This window comes from Diaphorina citri, unplaced genomic scaffold, assembly GCF_000475195.1.
Source record: "Diaphorina citri unplaced genomic scaffold, Diaci psyllid genome assembly version 1.1 scaffold587, whole genome shotgun sequence".
Classification (NCBI taxonomy): domain Eukaryota; kingdom Metazoa; phylum Arthropoda; class Insecta; order Hemiptera; family Psyllidae; genus Diaphorina; species Diaphorina citri.
In genome coordinates this window covers 148,771-169,647 of record NW_007378021.1, presented here as the reverse complement: position 1 = coordinate 169,647, position 20,877 = coordinate 148,771, and the positions used below count along the sequence as shown (strand labels likewise).

At 36.7% G+C, this 20,877-nt stretch overlaps 2 protein-coding genes across 8 annotated transcripts; both read left to right on the top strand.

Annotated features, from left to right (window-relative positions):
• Positions 1 to 1,349: 1,349 nt before the first annotated feature.
• On the top strand, positions 1,350 to 15,068 carry LOC103510348 (sorting nexin-6). 6 transcript variants are annotated; one of them, XM_017444541.2, is made up of 14 exons: positions 1,350 to 1,631; positions 2,524 to 2,682; positions 3,029 to 3,062; positions 3,185 to 3,261; positions 3,903 to 4,024; positions 4,323 to 4,485; positions 5,440 to 5,605; positions 6,040 to 6,155; positions 6,426 to 6,501; positions 6,768 to 6,874; positions 11,123 to 11,140; positions 13,196 to 13,259; positions 14,027 to 14,112; positions 14,639 to 15,068. In XM_017444541.2, exons 1-14 carry the CDS (start codon positions 1,626 to 1,628, stop codon positions 14,690 to 14,692), a joined length of 1,248 nt encoding a protein of 415 aa, XP_017300030.1. In that variant the 5' UTR covers positions 1,350 to 1,625; the 3' UTR covers positions 14,693 to 15,068. The 6 variants fall into 6 exon arrangements, with proteins under 6 accessions (XP_017300030.1, XP_017300031.1, XP_026680221.1 ...); XM_017444542.2 differs by lacking the exon at positions 6,768 to 6,874 and having other exon boundaries at positions 3,029 to 3,072; positions 3,195 to 3,261; positions 6,426 to 6,608; XM_026824420.1 differs by lacking the exons at positions 3,185 to 3,261; positions 6,768 to 6,874 and adding an exon at positions 3,532 to 3,609 and having other exon boundaries at positions 1,351 to 1,631; positions 3,029 to 3,061; positions 6,426 to 6,608.
• Positions 15,069 to 17,396: 2,328 nt separating this feature from the next.
• Positions 17,397 to 19,765, top strand: LOC103510347 (probable Ras-related protein Rab7). 2 transcript variants are annotated; one of them, XM_008474998.3, is made up of 5 exons: positions 17,397 to 17,604; positions 17,951 to 18,171; positions 18,538 to 18,782; positions 19,049 to 19,298; positions 19,465 to 19,765. In XM_008474998.3, the coding sequence occupies exons 2-4, from the start codon at positions 17,992 to 17,994 to the stop codon at positions 19,272 to 19,274; spliced, it is 651 nt and encodes a 216-aa protein (XP_008473220.1). In that variant the 5' UTR covers positions 17,397 to 17,604; positions 17,951 to 17,991; the 3' UTR covers positions 19,275 to 19,298; positions 19,465 to 19,765. The 2 variants fall into 2 exon arrangements, with proteins under 2 accessions (XP_008473220.1, XP_026680219.1); XM_026824418.1 differs by lacking the exon at positions 19,465 to 19,765 and having other exon boundaries at positions 19,049 to 19,458.
• Positions 19,766 to 20,877: the final 1,112 nt, after the last annotated feature.

The following is a 20,877-nucleotide window of genomic DNA, read 5'->3' as shown; positions in this document are numbered from 1 at the left end:
GGGAACTGTAGCTGCTAAGGTCTTAAATCAAATCCCAAAATCAAAGAGAAAAGGAAGACAGGACAGGAGTAAGCCAGCCGATAAGAGAACAAACATCCATTCAGCATAGTATCCACACTGGGTGGGAATCAAACCCACAGCCTAGTGCTTAGAAGACAGACTGCTATGCTACCAACCAAGTAGACTGACAAAGGAATGGAAGAAAGCCAGCCATTCCAAGAACAAACTTAATAGACACATACAGACAAATTACCTACCTCGGGGGAATTCTCAACATGATAACAAGTCCAGAGGATCCATTGAAGAAGGAACAGGGGTCTGTCGATCAATATACTCTGGATACAGTTTTAGGCAAGAAGATAGGTAGGTAAGACTGCTCTTCTTGAAATGGTGAATTTCTCCTACAGGTCCCAATGTGCAGACAGTTTCCTTATGTTCACTTTCACATTTTCTTCTTCTTTATTTCTATTCTTTTTCGTTTCCTAGTCTAGTTTTTCCACTTTTCAAGATCACTAAAAAAATCAAAAATCCCTAAAAATTCGACGAAAAAGTCCCTAGACCCTAGATGCTCAAAAAAGTCTCAAGAGACCTTCAAAAGTCCCTAAATCTAGGGTCAAAATCTGATCTTTTATTTCCTATTTCCTTCTTCACTTTTTTTTATCAACTTCTCACTTGACGTAGGTACCTACTTGTTATGTAAACATTTGTACACCGTTGCCAATCTGTGCAGAATACTGCCGAATTGACGAATTTTTTTCTGCGCTAAAACCGAATTTTTTATCACTTTTTTTTTCAGGAACACTTCTTTTTATATTTTTTAGACATTCTACAACATTTTTACCCATCTATCACTAAAGAAAAGTAATATAAACCCATTTTTTAGACAGGTAAAGGAGTATTTATTTATTTATTTATTTATTTATTGAAAAAGAAGAAAAAGCTCGACGTTCATTCTTCGATCCGATTAACGTTGATCGTGTGTTCCGGGCTTGATAAGATTTTTACCTCTGTGCATCTCTGTGTTTCAAAACTACGGTAGCCCTCACACAAAGTGTATTACACACGATGCATTGTGCTGAAATCTGAAAATGGACAGGATTGAAAAGTCTCTGGTCTTTAGCGTTTTAAAAGAAATGAAAGTGAATTGGAGATTTAACATCAAAAGCACCTACTGATTTCCCAGTTGACCAAAAAGCCTTATCAAGTTCTGGAAAAATAAAAATGGAAAAATATCGTAAACGTTCCTAAACTTTTGACACACCCAACAACATCACAAAACAGAGAAAAGTCCAAAGTCTCGGAACCGAAGGGAAGGGATCCGAACTCCGAACTATTCCGAACCGAAGATCCAAAGCAGAATCAGAAAAGAAAAAGAGAAGAATAATTTTATTGGAATATTGGAAAGTGTTCTACCTACCTTTTCATTCTATTGCTATTCTATTTCTAAAGTAAAAAACAGATAGAAGACCCAAAGGGAGGTAATAATTTACCTTCCAATATAGCTGATAAATATCCTCCCCTTTTTTTCTGGTATTTTTTCCAACACATTGAGTCACGGATACATTTTACATTCTCAGCTGTGATTTGCCTGGATCATAGGGTTGGACTGCTGAAAATTTAATAAAATGATGGTAAGTATTTTCTCAACTTCATTTTACTGGTTTAATAAGGCTGAAGAGTACCTTTACTTTAACAGTAGAACCTCTGAACTGGAATGGTAGAGGTGTCAATTTTCCACATAATAAATGATGAGGCTTTACTGTATTTTCATGTACAGTACCTACTCTTCATAGCCTGGTTTTCTTAAAGCCTGGTACATATGCTATAACCCAGAGGTTCTCAACCGGTGGTACGCGTACCACTGGTGGTACGCGGATACATTTTAGGTGGTACGCAGTCATATATAATAATAGATCAGAGGTTCTCAACCGGTGGTACGCGTACCACTGGTGGTACGCGGATACATTTTAGGTGGTACGCAGTCATATATAATAACAATAAAAAATGTTGAATGGTGGGGTTTCAAGACTATAATTAATCAAAATAATTGATAAGAAACTAAAAAAATCGTGATTTTATTATTGAACGAATCAAGAAACATCATTAAAAAAATGTCATAAGTGGGTCTCGATCTTGCAACCTCCACCTTGCTAGCCATATATAAATATAAGGTGGTACGTCAAAATCTCTGAAAATTCCAAGTGGTACGTGTTTACTAAAAGGTTGAGAACCCCTGCTATAACCTATTCAAATGATAAATCCAGCCTAGCTGTTAGCTTGGATGGTAGCTTGTCTGCCTCGATTCCCACCAGGGGGTGGATTTTATTCTAAATGGACAATGTTTGTTCTTGAAACAGCTGGCTTTCTCCTGTCCTGTCCTTAGCAGTTACAGTACCCTCTATCAAACCTCTTAAAAATGGTCCTTAGCAGTTACAGTACCCTCTATCAAACCTCTTCAAAATAAATTTGCTTGCCCTAAGCTTCTAATAATTGTACCTAATCAATACTTGTTCATCTTTTCAGGAGGGTTTAGTTGAGGAGTCCTTGAATGATGATCAATTGGTCTCGGGAAAGAAGAGTGCACGATCAGAGAATATAGATCTGAATGATAATGTTCTAATAGTTGATATATCTGATGCACTCAGTGAAAAGGAAAAAGTGAAATTCACAGTTCATACAAAGGTAAGTGCCTGTAACAAAAGTTATTACTCTCATTACATAAGTGTCACATATGAGAGTTTTCAAAAGCTATCTTGTTTTCAAAGTTTAATGTGTTGTCTATTTTGCTTGCTTGCAATTCTGATCACTACCCTTTTTCAGACAGCTACCCAATGGCCCTCTCAAAGCTGAGTAGACCCCAACTTTTAAATAAGCTCCACTACTTTGCATTATATTCCTTATTATTATTCTCATTCAATAAATGGACGAGTTATAGCAAATTAAAAATGAAAAAATCCTTAAGGGTGTCGATAACTGGGTGTTTTACCTTACTTTGCATTATATTCCTTATTAATATTCTCATTTTCAGACCACATTGAGAGAGTTTCCAAAGTCCGAGTACATTGTTGTAAGCGAACATTTCTTCAACACCTTCCCCAGTCTTGCAGGAGGTTTTGTAGGTCGAGCTAATCAGATTGTGGCATTGTTCACTGAAAATAAAATTGAAAATTTACGTTAAAGAGTGTTGTTGTAAGGCAACATGAAGAATTTGTCTGGCTCCATGATAGATTTGAAGAGAATGAAGCTTATGCAGGCTACATTGTAAGTTTTTACTATTTTATTGTGTACTATTTCTCATGTAGTATAATAATTATTTTTATTTATTACTTGCACAAGTACATATCAAATGAAAGTGATATAGGGTATGTAGATAGATAAGTAAATAAATGTTAAGAAACACACATATGATGCAACTGTTAACCCTAAATCAAAGAATATAAATACAATTAGTTACTTGCAATAAATGTGTAAGTATTTGAGATTCTTTTTCTTATGAAGAAAAAAGAAGTTTATTTCCTTTATCGAACTGTAATTGTTGTAAGGCAACATGAAGAATTTGTCTGGCTCCATGATAGATTTGAAGAGAATGAAGCTTATGCAGGCTACATTGTAAGTTTTTAATTATTTTATTGTGTACTATTTCTCATGTAGTATAATAATTATTTTCACTTATTACTTGCATAAGTACATATCAAATGAAAGTGATATAGAGTATGTAGATAGATAAGTAAATAAATGTTAAGAAACACACATAAGATGCAACTGTTAACCCTAAATCAAAGAATATAAATACAATTAGGTACTTGCATGAAATGTGTAAGTATTTGAGATTATTTTTCTTATGAAGAAAAAAGAAGTTTATTTTCTTTATCAAACTGTAATTTTCTATTTTCATTTTTCAGATTCCACCTGCCCCTCCTAGACCTGACTTTGACTCGTCTAGGGAAAAACTACAAAAGCTTGGTGAAGGAGAAGGTACAATGACCAAAGAAGAATTTATCAAAATGAAACAGGAACTAGAAGCGTAAGTGAGACTAATGCTGCCTGTCTACTATCCTGTCTTCCTTCTCTCTCCACTTTTGGAATGAACTATGAGACCTTAGCAATTACTCTACAGTTCTCTCCATCATGACTTTGAGGGGGGGGGGAGTATTTAACATATTACAGGAAAGAAGTTCCTTCTGGGAAGTTTATATTGTAATATTTGTTTAGTAAAAAAAAAAGTTCCAAATAGCTACTGACTTTTTATGGTTCCAAAATTTCTACCAATTGATCAGGATAATATATTTCTAAATCGTATATTCACAATCTAACCATTTCAGAGAATACCTAGCCACATTCAAGAAAACTGTAGCCATGCATGAAATGTTCCTGACGAGACTTGCGCAACACCCGGTATTTCGTCTTGACCATCAGTTCCATGTGTTTCTACAGTACAACCAAGATCTGTCGGTGAGGTCGAAAAACAAGATGGAAATGCTGGAGGTAAGGAGATTCTCAAATTATATTAATTTGTCACCACATCCACCATCACAAAGGAAGAAGGAGAAAGAAAACTTTTTCTCTTCTTATGTTCTCACTAGTGGTTCTCATAACTTATTCCTATGTTCACTCACAAAACTTGCTCTCTCTCACTCACAAAATAGTCTGGCTGAGGGACTATAAACAGAGAGTAGATCAGCGTCTAGCTATATAGGGGACTATAAACAGGGAGAAGACTAGCCCCAATTTCCTCACGCTATATCAATAGCGAAGGTTGAGTGCAAAGGGCATCCCACTCGGAAAATTTTGTTTAGCCAAAACCAGTTGGCCTCAAAGCGATCACTCTAAAAGCTGATTGAGAGGCCGACGACAAACGCCGACCCCATCTGTACATGGGAAAAGGCAAAGAAGAAGAAGAAGAAGAAGAAGAAGAAGAAGAAGAAGAAGAAGAAGAAGACAAAACTTGTATTCTTATTTTAAACATTAAAAAAACAAAACAAAACAAAATAATAATAAAATAAAACTCAATTATTACTATTACTGTTTTGTCAAACTCGAATCTAAAGTTGCTTGGGGTAGCACATTTCCCTTGTGAGCACAGGGACATGGGTGTGATTCTCACCCGGGGGAAAGAAAGTGAGTGAGCAAGCAAAGAAGAAGAAGAAGAAGAAGAAGAAGAAGAAGAAGAAGAAGAAGAAGAAGAAAAGTGTTGAACTGAAACCTTTGGCTGGAGTGAGTGTAGTAATACCCATTCTCTGCTATTATTGGTTAGGTTTATATTAGACGCTTTCCGTCCAACCCAAGTTTCCTTGAAGCCTACAAAGTAGGTGAAACTCGAGTCGGATGAGAGTCAACAATTAAGTGATCAAAAAACATACAGCGGTAAGCAGTAATCCCATCTGTCACAGAAGTTGCTTACAAAGCCTCAGGTACATATTTGATTTTTTCGTTTTCCAGGGTTTCCTCAATTCGTTTTCCAAGACCACAGACCAAGTACTTCTCTCACACACGGTCAAAGATCACAACGACTTCTTTGAGAATGAAAACAACTTCCTGCACGAGTATCACAATCATTTGAAAGAGGCCACGACTCGGGCTGATCGGATGACGTTCAAACGAAAAGGTGAGATGGAAAAAAGAGATCATTATTACTTACCTATTTGTTAGCTTTTTTTCCAAATAGGACTTTTTTTCTTTCTTTTCTTCTTTGATAGGGGGAACTGTTAAAAACAGCGGTCTTCTTGTCGTCCCGGAATGGAAGATGGAAGAAAGATAGGATAGTAGGAAGCCATTCGTTCCGAGAACGGATCTTATCTGTGTAGCGAATCTTATGAAGTCCGTCTCCGGCGGAAATCGAACCCTTGCCATGACCTAACGCTTAAAATGCAGCTACAATCCAAGCTAACTAGGCTTTCAACATATTATACCTATCTGTCTAATAAATTAAATATTTTAATCAAGCTTTCCAGGAGGTGCACGAACGTCACGAGTTCGAAGCGATGCTCAGTCTTTATTTACACAAACTGTTTTTATTATTATTATTATTTCTATTTCCAGATGTAGCGGATTCGTTCATTAAGATCTCAACAGGACTGGTACAGCTGGCAACGACAGATCACAAAGACTTAGATAAATTCCTGTACAAAGTTGCTGAGACCTTGGAAAAGCTGAGAGTAAGTAGATTTCGAGTTGTAGTAAAATAGTTGAATATCAATCAATACTTTTTTAAAGAGGTTTGACAGAGGGAACTGTAACTGTTAATTTTTTACCGTTCCGAAATCGAAGATCGAAAGAAGACATAAATGGAGAAAACCAGCCGTTCCGAGAACGAACATTATCCGTTCAGGATAAAATCTGCCCGGGTGGGAATCGAACCCGCAGCCTAGCGCTTACAAGGCAGACGCGCTACCTACCACTAAGCTGGTTTTTCTTTGTTCTTGCAGAAAGTGGAGGGCCGAATAGCGTGTGACGAGGACCTCAAATTGTCGGACACGCTACGCTACTACATGCGAGATTCAGATGCCGCCAAACGTCTCCTGTATCGGAGATTACGATGTTTGGCGGACTACGAGAATGCAAACCGGAATTTGGAACGCGCCCGAACCAAAAACAAGGATGTCCATGCGGTAAGTGTGCTTTGATTTCAATTCAAATACAGCCGTATTTTATGATCGGACTTTTTCATTATTCAACCAAGGAGATATGAATTTTCAATTCAACACCCTGACTGCCAAACATTTTCCATGGTGTTTACCACAGAAACCTATGTATGAAAACATCTCCAGATGCCGCCAAACGTCTCCTGTATCGGAGATTACGATGTTTGGCGGACTACGAGAATGCAAACCGGAATTTGGAACGCGCCCGAACTAAAAACAAGGATGTCCATGCGGTAAGTGTGCTTTGACTTCAATTCAAATACAGCCGTATTTTATGATCGGACTTTTTCATTATTCAACCAAGGAGATATGAATATTCAATTCAACACCCTGACTGCCAAACATTTTCCATGGTGTTTACTACAGAAACCTATGTATTAAAACATCTCCCTTAACATGAGAGACATACTTTTTTAATTCTTGTTTTTTTTTTCCATAAAAAAAAATAGCAAAATTTCACTCACAGGCCCTCTTTCAGATAACCATTTGAAAATACAAAAGTGGCCTGTGGCAGCAAGTGTGGTGGTCCAAAGCGGAATCTCTTTGGTTGAAAAAAAAAAGTTGTTCACTTTTAATTCAATTTCTTGGGGTAGAAGAACAAGCCAGTTTGTGCGCCTGAAAAAATGTGTCATTAAAAAGTGTTTGTCATGGTTGAAATTCCTTAAGGTGTCTCTGATTAACATTTTTTTACTTTCTTTCTTCTTCTTCTTGCTTTCTTCTTCTTACATAACAGACCATTTATGTGAAATTTTCATTTTGTCTGAACATCAAACATTTCTGAACATACGAGAGTAACCCTTTCACTTTTCAGGGTCTCTCCGGCGTAGCTCATTAAAATACAATACTCGACAACTTGAAAGGGTACTCGACATGACTGTAATGGTGTATCTTGCCTTTTTATTATGCTTTAAGTTGAAACATTGCAGTGTTATTTTCTTCTGATTAATAGAAGCTGAATTAACCCTGCTCTTTGAATAATAAGAGCTTGATTAACCCTTTGATCAGCTGGATTAACCTGTTTGATTAAACAAAGCTACTAATCCTGATGCTAAATCCAAGCTGCGTTAACTATGTATGTTGGACTTTTGATTCACTTATGCTTGGTTAAGCCAAATGTTTGTAAAAAAGTAAAGGGTCCGATTTCATGTTTCAAACCATCAAAAAAACGAAAAATATCAGCCTTTCTTACTCAATTTCAGACTAGCTTTTTTTCATTCTGAGGTATAAAATGAATTTTAAAAATTGCCGCCGGGACAGCTATCTCACGTCGTCCGAGCTCATCTCAGCCCTGTTCATAAACACACCGTCAATTTCACCAAGTCTCTCGCTATGTAGGTAGGTAGAGGTACTTTGTGTAAAATTTACAAAGCCCGCATTTTCTCGTTCTTGTGATATCTGCGGATTTATTTCCCATCTGCAATTTTTACACGGAAATTATCTCTTCTCTCTCGAAATAGAACGGATAAAAAATTCAAAGAGGAGAAATCTGTTTGAACTCACGTGTGAGGGGGGCGGCTTGAAGTTAAGTCCGGAAAAGAAGAAAATAGAGGAACAAAGTTAAACGACCGAAGTGAGATTCGAGTTTTGAGTTAATCGATTTTTCTTTAGATAAACTAAAGATATACCTAAACTCTGTATGTTTGTTTGGTTATAATTCTCGAACGATTTGTCCGATTCTGAGAAAAATTATCCAAAATAATGTCCATGTTCATTGTTCAACTACCTACGTACCTACATACATAAATAATAATGAAAAAAAAAAGTTCTGTTTTTGGTCCGATCCTGTCTTCTTCATAAGAACTTCTTTATTTCGCTAAAACTTCCGGGGTGTCCAATTTTGAATGCAGATGTGTTTCAAAATACCAGATGTTGGGTTCGGCTCAGAATTCAGATGTTACAAGATAATACTTATGTTTTGTATACTTATTTTTATTATGTTAAGGCGGTCTCTTCTTCTTTGTAGGTATACAAAGGTTGGTGCTACATAGGTATTCAATTTTTTAAGTCTGTTGTTCAAGTTGTTTATGGATGGTCAGTTTTTGATGCCAAAACACGTTTTGAGGTCCCTAGAGCCTAAATCCAAAGTTTCAGCCATTGGTCCGTGTGTGTTTCTGTGTGTCTGTAAACAAAATATCTCGAGAACGGTAAGAGCTAGCGACTTGAATTTTGGTATGTAGCTGTCAATGTGACAAGGATGCAACACGAAATGTGTATCTGTGTGTCTGTAAACAAAATATCTCGAGAACGGTAAGAGCTAGCGACTTGAAATTTGGTATGAAGCTGTCAATGTGACAAGGATGCGACACGAAACTTTTGGTTAAGATCGGTGCATTGGTTGGCGGCATTTTACGGCTTTTTGGCGGTTTTCGGTCTAGTTTAACAATATCTCGGGAACAGTATGAGCTAGAGACTTGAAATTCGGTACCTATGTAGTTCGCGGTTTTCGGTCTAGTTTAACAATATCTCGGGAACGGTATGAGCTAGAGACTTGAAATTTGGCTTCAATAAGGAGTATAAAGTAGATGATAGATCAATACAGGTATATTGAATGTGCTTCTAAGTCTATCTGAAATTAAGTTTAGGTGTAGGGGTAAAGAGCCCCAAAAGATGGGTTTAGCTTATACAACTTTGCAAATCTAGAAGTCTTGAAGGTAATTCTTCAGAAGTCACAACAATGAAAAAGAAAGCTCCCTTTTGTGCTTCACCTAACCGTATAATTACACTGTTAATTAGTTGTGAAAACTTCTCTTTGCATTTAGCCTAACCTTATACCTAATAACACTGGTCACTGCTCATTTGTGACAGCTCTTTTTTGTAGCAACTTTTTATTGTGGCTTCTGAACGAGTACTGTCTTTAAAATTGTAGTACTTCATTTTAATTTGTTTAATTCCATTCCAGATGCAACTATGGGATACAGGTGGCATGGAGCGTGTTGCTTCAATTACATCTAGTTATTACAAATTTGCCGAAGCTGCAATCCTAGTGTTCTCTCTTGACAATGCTGCCTCATTTCATGTCCTCTCACAGCACTTGCTTGAAATTGTCACCTATGCTGAGAATGCCAAAATATTTCTCTGTGGAAATAAGTCAGATCTGGAAGGCACAACCCCTCAAGTCACAGAAGCAGATATGGAAAATTTCTGGTGAGAATTTTTTAGGAGTTTGGACTGTTTGGAGAGAGTTAACTGTAATAAAAGAGGTCTTATAATCCCAAAATCAAGGAGAAAGTCAGCTGTTCCAAGAACAAACTTTATCTCTTTAGGATGAAATTTGCCCCAAGCAGGAATCAAACTTGTGACCACGCACCAACAAAAGTCAAGTGAAGACGTTGTTCTTTTTCCTATATTAATATGTTGCTACTTGACAGATTGACTCTCCTAGAGAAGTAAGAAAATAAGGATTTTTTTTTTGTAAGGTTTCTAGGAGTCGTAGGAGTTCCAGGAGATTCAAGGTTTCTAGGAGTCATAGGAGTTCCAGGAGTTGAAGAAGGTGCCCAGTTTGTTGTTAATGAGTTAATGGTGCTGTGTGTAGATATAAGGGACACACCGGCATATCCTATCTGTTATGGACGCGGTTTATCGCTCTTTTTAACCGCAAGTCGCTATGCCCGACAGTAGATAAATATTGGTTTTTGTAAAATATATGCTAATTGAAATGTAATTCTTAATGCATAGGTAGAATAATACCTTTGCATCCAGTGTTATGGGTAACAGATTTTGTTTGTTTCATGCTAAGGGTTTTAGTGCAGGCGGGGATTTTATCCTTCGTTCGGCAACAAGCTGGCTGCCTGCTCACAATAACCTCACCCAGCCTAATAATAATACTCAAATAAGCATCATTCAATAGGATAAGGAAAGTCGTGTGATGTTCACAGCAGATTTTTTTTACATAAAGCTAAATCAAATTTTTGAAGGTGTACCTTCAAAATCAAGCCCCCCCAAAAATTTAGGCAAGAACCGCCTATGGCAACAAGCTGGCTGCCTGCTCACAATAACCTCACCCAGCCTGAGTGGGACTGGGAAAAGCCAGCAGCACGCTATTGCCCAAATGGTCACCTATCCGAATGCCAACCACACACAACGTTGCTTAACTTTTATGGAAGAAAAAGGTTTTTTTTGTTCGTAGGATTGTGGGCGCATGTGAGAATTAGGAGGAAAAACTCATTATTTCCCTTTATCTTTATCTTTTGCATATTAGGGAGTTCCCTTTATCTTTTGCATATTAGGGACAACCCTTTTTACAAATATTCAGCTGATTTGTCTGTCATCGAAATTTGACTTCACCCAGCAGCCCTAATTAGGCCTAGCCATATGGTAAAAGTCAGGGTCGAAAACATTTTCTTTTTTTTTTTTTAATCTGATCTTTACGGATCAAAAATCGTTTGGGTCGAAAACATTTTTTTTTTTTTTTTTTAATCTGATCTTTACGGATCAAAAATCGTTTTGATAATTTGTCTTGTACTTTTTTGTTTGATTTCAAGCCTCAAGAAGTTGTGGAGGTGAGTGGGTTTTCTCAGATTGAATTTTTGAATTGTTTGTATTTTTTGTACCATGCATGAATCTAGGAATTAGGGCGAAAAAAATTTTTTTTTTTTTTTTTTTTTTTTTTTTTTAATCTGATCTTTACGGATCAAAAATCGTTTTGATAATTCGTCTTGTACTTTTTTGTTTGATTTCAAGCCTCAAGAAGTTGTGGAGGTGAGTGGGTTTTCCCAGATTGAATTTTTGAATTGTTTGTTTTTTTTTGTACCATGCATGAATCTAGGAATTATTCTAAAGCTGCTCGCTTTCGGGTCGTTTCAAAGAGAGGATATTGATACAGACTGGAGTAAACTGACTATTAGATTAGTTAGAGCCTCTGGAACGATGTGGAAACCAATTCGCTTTCGGGTCGTTTCAAAGAGAGGATATTGATACAGACTGGAGTAAACTGACTATTAGATTAGTTAGAGCCTCTGGAACGATGTGGTAACCGCAAAATAAGAAAAGGGTCTCACTTGTGATGCTCGATTTGCCTTGATCTCTTGACTGTTTATCCTGCCTTAAATGTTGATTTTTTTTTCTTTAATTAATTTCGTCCTCCTGTATTTCTTTTTCTATGTATTGTACATTACTGTATTGCGCTTAGCTTGTGCTATAATTGCTGTAGATAAGGTCTAGACAGGCGGATGGCACTGCGACAGACAAAGAGTTTATTGCGGACCTGAAAAGTCGACAATTTTGAAGGGGGAGATGGAAATAGAGGAACCTAATTTAATGCACTTGTTTACAATAGTTCACTGAAGTTCAACATAACAAGGTATAGTTGGTATCTGGATCTGGACGAGTGACTGTCTGAGACATCTCATGCTGAAGCTATTTCCGGCACGTTGCTTCTCATTTTAACGAAAACGGCAAGATGGCATCACAATCATTTGAAAGAGGCCACGACTCGGGCTGATCGGATGACGTTCAAACGAAAAGGTGAGATGGAAAAAAGAGATCATTATTACCTATTTGTTAGCTTTTTTTCCAAATAGGACTTGGTTTTTTTCTTTCTTTTCTTCTTTGATAGGGGGAACTGTTAAAAACAGCCGCCTTCTTGTCGGCCCGGAATGGAAGATAGAAGAAAGATAGGATAGTAGGAAGCCATTCGTTCCGAGAACGGATCTTATCTGTGTAGCGAATCTTATGAAGTCCGTCCCCAGCGGAAATCGAACCCTTGCCATGACCTAACGCTTAAAATGCAGCTACAATCCAAGCTAACTAGGCTTTCAACATATTATACCTATCTATCTAATAAATTAAATATTTTAATCAAGCTTTCCGGGAGGTGCACGAACGTCAAGAGTTCGAAGCGATGCTCAGTCTTTATTTACACAAACTGTTTGTTTTTATTATTATTTTTTTTCTCTCTCAGACTATGCTTAGCACGAACTTAAGAGCCAGCATTTTGTTCATAAATAAGAACTTCGCTGTTTCAATTGTTTCAGCCCCTCACGTGTCGAAATAATGAAATATTAGAATTATTTCACGTTAAACAGGCAGAGAGGATAGAGAGATAAGCACGTTTTAGCTTCTGCATATTATATGATTTGCATACAATACAATTTCTTAGATATGGTACTTATGCATGGCTCAATGTATTTCCTGTTAAATTCTTTCGTTATCTCTATTTCATGTTTAATTATTGTTATCTCTACTTGGTTCATGTTTCATTATTTCTTTATCTTTATTTAAGGTAAAAAAAAAGGTGCTCCATTTGAGTGAATTGATCGTAGTATTCATCCATTATTTGATTTATCTCTATCTACTTATAATCTCATTATTTCTATTTCATCTTTCTTTATTTCGTTATCTCTAGTTCATGTTTAGTTATTTTTATTTTTTGTTTTATTATTACTTTATCTTTATTTTCTGTTTCATTATTTCGTTATTCATAATAGATCTCTTTCATGTTCCAAAATATCGTCATTTTTATTTCATGTTTCAATATTGATATATCCTTACTCCCTGTTTCATTATTTCGTTATATCTATTCCATGTTTCATTATTTCGTTGTATTGTGCTTCCAGGCGGAACAGGTGCAGCAAGAGGCGTGTGATAAGTTTGAGCAAATGTCTGATAAGGCTAAGGAAGGTAAGTTTTGACAATCTTCCACTTTGCTATTTTTTCCCTCCAATACGTACTGGGATCTATTTATGGGGAACTCTTTGTTTTTAGCCAACGGGATTATCATGACGAACGGATCAACTTAAAATTTAAAATTCACTGAATAAATTTCAGCATTCGTTCAATTCTGAAATGTACATCGAAATAAAGGTCATGTTAGGGATACTGCTCCATAAGGTTATTATTTCAGCACCAGTCTAAATGGTGAAATGCTGAAATTTATTCAGTGAATTTTAAATTTCAAGTTGATCCGTTCGTCATGATAATCCCGTTGGCTAAAAACAAAGAGTTCCCCATAAATAGATCCCAGTACGTATTGGAGAGAAAAAGGGCAAAGTGGAAGATTGTTGAAGATGATTCTGATGATGTGGATTATAAGAAAACAAAGAGAGTGAAAGCAAAAACATCTAGCCAATCTAATGATGGTAAGTAGTCTAATATGGTTTAAACAAAGGAATAACAAATGAAACACCTGCAGGATTATCTTATCTGAACTGCTTATGCTAGCTTCTCAGTTCACTAAAAATCATTATTCTACCACATGTAGCAGCAATCTAGTCTGCTTGTTTTCATACCATTTGTATTTTATTTATTTATTTTTCTACACAACTTTATTTAATTGCCCAGTCATTGCAATTCCTACTTTCAGCATTCCACCATTTAGACTGGTGCTGAAATAATAACCTTATGGAGCAGTATCCCTAACATGACCTTTATTTCGATGTACATTTCAGAATTGAACGATTTTAAAGAGAGACGAGTGGAAGCTTTCAAGAAGAATTTAATGGAATTGGCAGAACTTGAAATCAAACATGCAGAGGTAAGAAAAACAACTTTGTATGGAATTCGTAATTTTGTACCAATTATGTTTGAGAATTTGACCTCAATAGTAGTAGCCTACTGAGTACTTCTGGGGCAAAAGTCCTATTCAAGAAAAATGAACAAGCATTATTATTATTTTTAAAAGTGATCCGCCAGGAAGTGAGGGGTCATTCAACGCCTCGAAATTAGATCACTGACATAAAGACACTTTTAAGAGACGAGTGGAAGCTTTCAAGAAGAATTTAATGGAATTGGCAGAACTTGAAATCAAACATGCAGAGGTAAGAAAAACAACTTTGTACGGAATTTGTGATTTTGTACCAATTATGTTTGAGAATTTCACCTCAATAGTAGTAGCCTACTGAGTACTTCTGGGGCAAAAGTCCTATTCAAGAAAAATGAACAAGCACTATTATTATTTTTAAAAGTGATCCGCCAGGAAGTGAGGGGTCATTCGTCTTGAAATTAGATCACTGACATAAAGACACCTTTTAAACCTTTTATTTTTGTTGTTTTGTTTTCAGTCTCAGGTGAACATTCTAAAGAAGTGTCTAGCAGAATTGAAAACCTCGGACTAGTCATTATCCCCGTTGGGAACACGAAATTCGTCCTCCAGTCCAAAGACCTTCACACTCTCCAGTTGATGCCCAGCCAGAACTTTTCCAAGGAAACTATGAGATGAAAATATGGGATGATATAAAGAAGAAGTAAGCGAGATTATTTTTTATTTGAATTGTCTCTCAAATTAAATCAAGCGTGCCGGGAGGCTCGCGAACGTCAAGAGTTTGGAAGCGACGCGACTCTCGGCCTATAATAAAGACTATCCCGGCTCTAATACTCTAATCTCTTTTTAGTCTATATCTAAATGAGGTGACAGATTGAATATGGTTTCCCCATGTATAAATTTAATATGTACCTAAATGAAAAGACCTACAGAATTTTTACTCTACCCCTTTTGTGTGCAATATTGATTTTCTCTTCTTCGAGATACTGTTTCTATCTCCGGTCGTCTGTACCACGTACCTAAATTTATTTCTCCATTTTTTCTTAGCCTAATTTTCTGTCCATACCAGAATTTTCTCATTAAATTTTGGGCCCGATTAGGTCTTTTGCATTTCAATTAGCATATATTTTACAAAAACCAATATTTATCTACTGTCGGGCATAGCGACTTGCGGTTAAAAAGAGCGATAAACCGCGAACCGCGTCCATAACAGATAGGATATGCCGGTGTGTCCCTTATATCTACACACAGCACCATTAACTCATTAACAACAAACTGGGCACCCCAAAAGTATCTCCTGCTCTCTTTAATTTAGGGACGATAAGATAAAATTCAATTGAATAAACCATTAACTCATTAACAACAAACTGGGCACCCCAAAAGTATCTCCTGCTCTCTTTAATTTAGGGACGATAAGATAAAATTCAATGAAGATTGTCAAAACTTACCTTCCTTAGCCTTATCAGACATTTGCTCAAACTTATCACACGCCTCTTGCTGCACCTGTTCCGCCTGGAAGCACAATATAACGAAATAATGAAACATGGAATAGATATAACGAAATAATGAAACAGGGAGTAAGGATATATCAATATTGAAACATGAAATAAAAAAATGACGATATTTTGGAACATGAAAGAGATCTGTTATGAATAACGAAATAAGGAAACAGAAAATAAAGATAAAGTAATAATGAAACAAAAAATATAAATAACTAAACATGAACTAGAGATAACGAAATAAAGAAAGATGAAATAGAAATAATGAGATGATAAGTAGATAGAGATAAATCAAATAATGGATGAATACTACGATCAATTCACTCAAATGGAGCACCTTTTTTTTACCTTAAATAAAGATAAAGAAATAATGAAACATGAACCAAGTAGAGATAACAATAATTAAACATGAAATAGAGATAACGAAAGAATTTAACAGGAAATACATAGAGCCATGCATAAGAACCGTATCTAAGAGTTTGTATTGTATGCAAATCATATATGCAGAAGCTAAAACGTGCTTATCTCTCTATCCTCTCTGTCCGTTTAACGTGAAATAATATTTCATTATTTGGACACGTGAGGGGCTGAAACAATTGAAACAGCGAAGTTCTTATTTATGAACAAAATGCTGGCTCTTAAGTTCGTGCTAAGCATAGTCTCAAGGCATTTGATTGGTCAATTTTGACTTGAGACTGATCTAAGAACGATTTCTTGTTCATAAATACGAGTGTTAGACTATGCCATCTTGCCGTTTTCGTTAAAATAAGACGCAACGTGCCGGAAATAGCTTCAGCATGAGATGTCTCAGACAGTCACTCGTCGTTGTGATCTTTGACCGTGTGTGAGAGAAGTACTTGGTCTGTGGTCTTGGAAAACGAATTGAGGAAACCCTGGAAAACGAAAAAATTAAATCTGTACCTGAGGCTTTGTAAGCAACTTCTGTGACAGATGGGATTACTGCTTACCGTTGTATGTTTTTTGATCACTTAATTGTTGACTCTCATCCGACTCGAGTTTCACCTACTTTGTAGGCTTCAAGGAAACCTGGGTCAGACGGAAAGCGTCTAATATAAACCTAACTAATAATAGCAGAGAATGGGTATTATTACACTCACTCCAGCCAAAGGTTTCAGTTCAACACTTTTCTTCTTCTTCTTCTTCTTTCCTTGCTCACTCACTTTCTTTCTCCCGGGCGAGAATCACACCCATGTCCCTGTGCTCACAAAGGAAATGTGCTACCCTCCAAGGTCCAAGCAACTTTAGATTCGAGTTTGACAAAACAGTAATAGTAAGTAATAACTGAGATTTATTATTTTTTTTTTTTTCAAATGTTTAAAATAAGAATACGAGTTTTGTCTTCTTCTTCTTCTTCTTCTTCTTCTTCTTCTTCTTCTTCTTCTTCGCCTTTTCCCATGTTCAGATGGGGTCGGGGTTTGATGTCGGCCTCTCAATCAGCTTTAGAGTGATCGCTTTGAGGCCAACTGGTTTGGGCTAAACAAAATTTTCCGAGTGGGATGCCCTTCGCACTCAACCTTTGCTATTGATATAGCGTGAGGAAATTTGGGCTAGTCTTCTCCCTGTTTATAATAGTTTCTTAGCTAGATGCTGATCTACTCTCTGTTTATAGTCCCTCAGCCAGACTATTTTGTGAGTGAGAGAGAGCAAGTTTTGTGAGTAAACATAAGAATAAGTATATGAGAACCACTAGTGAGAACATAAGAGAAAAGTTTTCTTTCTCCTTCTTCCTTTGTGATGGTGGATGTGGTGACAGAAGAATAGACATAAAGAAGAAGAAAATGTGAAAGTGAACATAAGGAAACTGTCTGCACGTTGGGACCTGTAGGAGAAATTCACCATTTCAAGAAGAGCAGTCTTACCTACCTATCTTGCCTAAAACTGTATCCAGAGTATATTGATTGACAGACCCCTGTTCCTTCTTCAATGGATCCTCTGGACTTGTTATCATGTTGAGGATTCCCCCAAGGTAGGTAATTTGTCTGTATGTGTCTATTAAGTTTGTTCTTGGAATGGCTGGCTTTCTTCCATTTGTTTGTCAGTCTACTTGGTTGGTAGCAGTCTGTCTTCTAAGCACTAGGCTGTGGGTTTGATTCCCACCCAGTGTGGATACTATCCTGAATGGATGTTTGTTCTCTTATCAGCTGGCTTACTCCTGTCCTGTCTTCCTTTTCTCTTTGATTTTGGGATTTGATTTAAGACCTTAGCAGCTACAGTTCCCTCTATCAAACCTCTTAAAAATCTCCCATTTCATCACAGTCTCTTTGATTTTCATTAGAAAAACCTTCTTACAAAAATTGCTTTCTATTTTCCAGATAAGCACCTGAAGTACCTACTTATTCTAACTTAGATCAAAATGGCATCAATCAAAGTTCCTGAACAAAAAGTAATCCTGTGTGGAGAGTATGGTGTTGGTAAAAGTTCACTGTTCCGACGCTATGCTTATGACACGTTCATCTCATCATCAAGCCGAAAATCAACCCTAGGATTAGATAACTTCAATAAGGAGTATAAAGTAGATGATAGATCAATACAGGTATATTGAATGTGCTTCTAAGTCTATCTGAAATTAAGTTTAGGTGTACGGGTAAAGAGCCCCATAAGATGGGTTTAGCTTATACAACTTTGCAAATCTAGAAGTCTTGAAGGTAATTTTTCAGAAGTCACAACAATGAAAAAGAAAGCTCCTTTTTGTGCTTAACCTAACCGTATAATAACACTGTTAATAATTAGTTGTGAAAACTTCTCTTTGCATTTAGCCTAACCTTATACCTAATAACACTGGTCACTGCTCATTTGTGACAGCTCTTTTTTGTAGCAACTTTTTATTGTGGCTTCTGAACGAGTACTGTCTTTAAAATAATTGTAGTACTTCATTTTAATTTGTTCAATTCCATTCCAGATGCAACTATGGGATACAGGTGGCATGGAGCGTGTTGCTTCAATTACATCTAGTTATTACAAATTTGCCGAAGCTGCAATCCTAGTGTTCTCTCTTGACAATGCTGCCTCGTTTCATGTCCTCTCACAGCACTTGCTTGAAATTGTCACCTACGCTGAGAATGCCAAAATATTTCTCTGTGGAAATAAGTCAGATCTGGAAGGCACAACCCCTCAAGTCACAGAAGCAGATATGGAAAATTTCTGGTGAGAATTTTTTAGGAGTTTGGAGAGAGTTAACTGTAATAAAAGAGGTCTTATAATCCCAAAATCAAGGAGGAAGTCAGCTGTTCCAAGAACAAACTTTATCTCTTTAGGATGAAATTTGCCCCAAGCAGGAATCAAACTTGTGACCTCACACCAACAAAGCAGAATTTCAATAGGATTGAAGATATTTTATAGAGAGAACTCTAATTTTATTAACAACCTTTTGAGATCAACTCTTTAACGTGAATTTTCAACTTTATTTTCAGTGAACAATGCCACAATCTGATTAGCTCGACCTACAAAACCTCCTGCAAGACTGGGGAAGGTGTTGAAGAAATGTTCGCTGATATTGGACGCCAACTTATCCTATCCAATCGATCTCGCCTGGAACTCCAAACAATGGGAGCTGGAGGGATTGGGACCGACTCGTTCAAATTAGGAGGCCGAGGGTCAGAGGAAGGTGAGGTTGCTGAACCACCATGCCTGTGTTGATAAAGGCCCTATTTTTACCTTCAGGTCCCTGTATCATCAAAGTCAAAGTATCTTGGGCCAGCCACTCACTATCAGGTAGACCTGATCAGGTGTCAGGTATACCTACTGATAGAGTCAGTTCTACCGAATAGGGTGTGCTCATCAGTTGTCAGGTATACCTGTGGCTAACCTTGTGAATTTCCACATTTTGGTCCCTGTATCATCAAAGTCAAAGTATCTTGGGCCAGCCACTCACTATCAGGTAGACCTGATCAGGTGTCAGGTATACCTACTGATACGAGTCAGTTCTACTAAATAGGGTGTGCTCACTGCTCATCAGTTGTCAGGTATACCTGTGATAGTGAGTGGCTAACCTTGTGAATTTCCACATTTCGGTGATATAGGGCACAGATGACTTTGGATACAACTCATAATGTGCCTCAATGTTTTCCTCCTATGGTCTCAGAAATAATTCATACTACTTGAATGGGACTAAAGATTCCCTCTACCCCAGAATTAGGTCACCTTTATTGTGGACACATTTTCTAAGGTTCATTCTCGAACGACTGGCTCCCTAGCCTGTCCTTCTTCTCTCATCTATTTCGGGACGATAAGACCTCCGTTGTTACAGTTCCCTCCATAAAAAAAACCTCTCTACCAGCCTAGTTAGCTTAGAGGGTAGAGCGTCTGCCTTGTAAGCGCTAGGTAGCGGGTTCGATTCCCTCTATTAAAAACCTCTTTTATTAAAAAAGGAAGAAAAAAACTGCCACTTACTTGGTCGAATTTAAATAGTCTAGTGAGGTCTGGAGATGACTTTGGATACAACTCATAATGTGCCTCAATGTTTTCCTCCTATGGTCTCAGAAATAATTCATACTACTTGAATGGGACTAAAAATTCCCTCTACCCCAGAATTAGGTCACCTTTATTGTGGACACATTTTTAAATGATACCAAGAACAAAGTCCATATCTTGGTTGGGATTGAACACACTTCTTGCTAGCTTTTTTCTTTTCTGGAATGTTTCTTTTATTGTAGGTGCTTTAAGTTTTATAGTGTTTCATTTTAGATGTGAGGACTGATATAGTTTCACCATGACTCTTTTTTTTTTAAGATGAGTATTTTATTTTTGTGAATTTAACATGTAATTTAGCCTGGTGATTAGAATGATACCAAGAACAAAGTCCATATCTTGGTTGGGATTGAACACACTTCTTGCTAGCTTTTTTCTTTTCTGGAATGTTTCTTTTATTTTAGGTGCTTTAAGTTTTATAGTGTTTCATTTTAGATGTGAGGACTGATATAGTTTCACCATGACTCCTTTTTTTTTAAGATGAGTATTTTATTTTTGTGAATTTAACATGTAATTTAGCCTGGTGATTATATATAGGTAGACTAATGTTTTGACTGTTATATTACATCTAGTCAATTTTCAGTTTAAAGGCAAATTAAACTAATTGGTAGGTGTTGGTATATATTTTATTTTCCCCAAGTATCTAAATCTCTAGTTTCTTGTTTGTCCATATCTTGCCAAGAACAAATTTTGACCCAAGATTCAAATTCAACTTGGTTATTTGAGTGCTTATCACTTCAGTCACGTAATGTTTTTAATCGGCCACTTATTA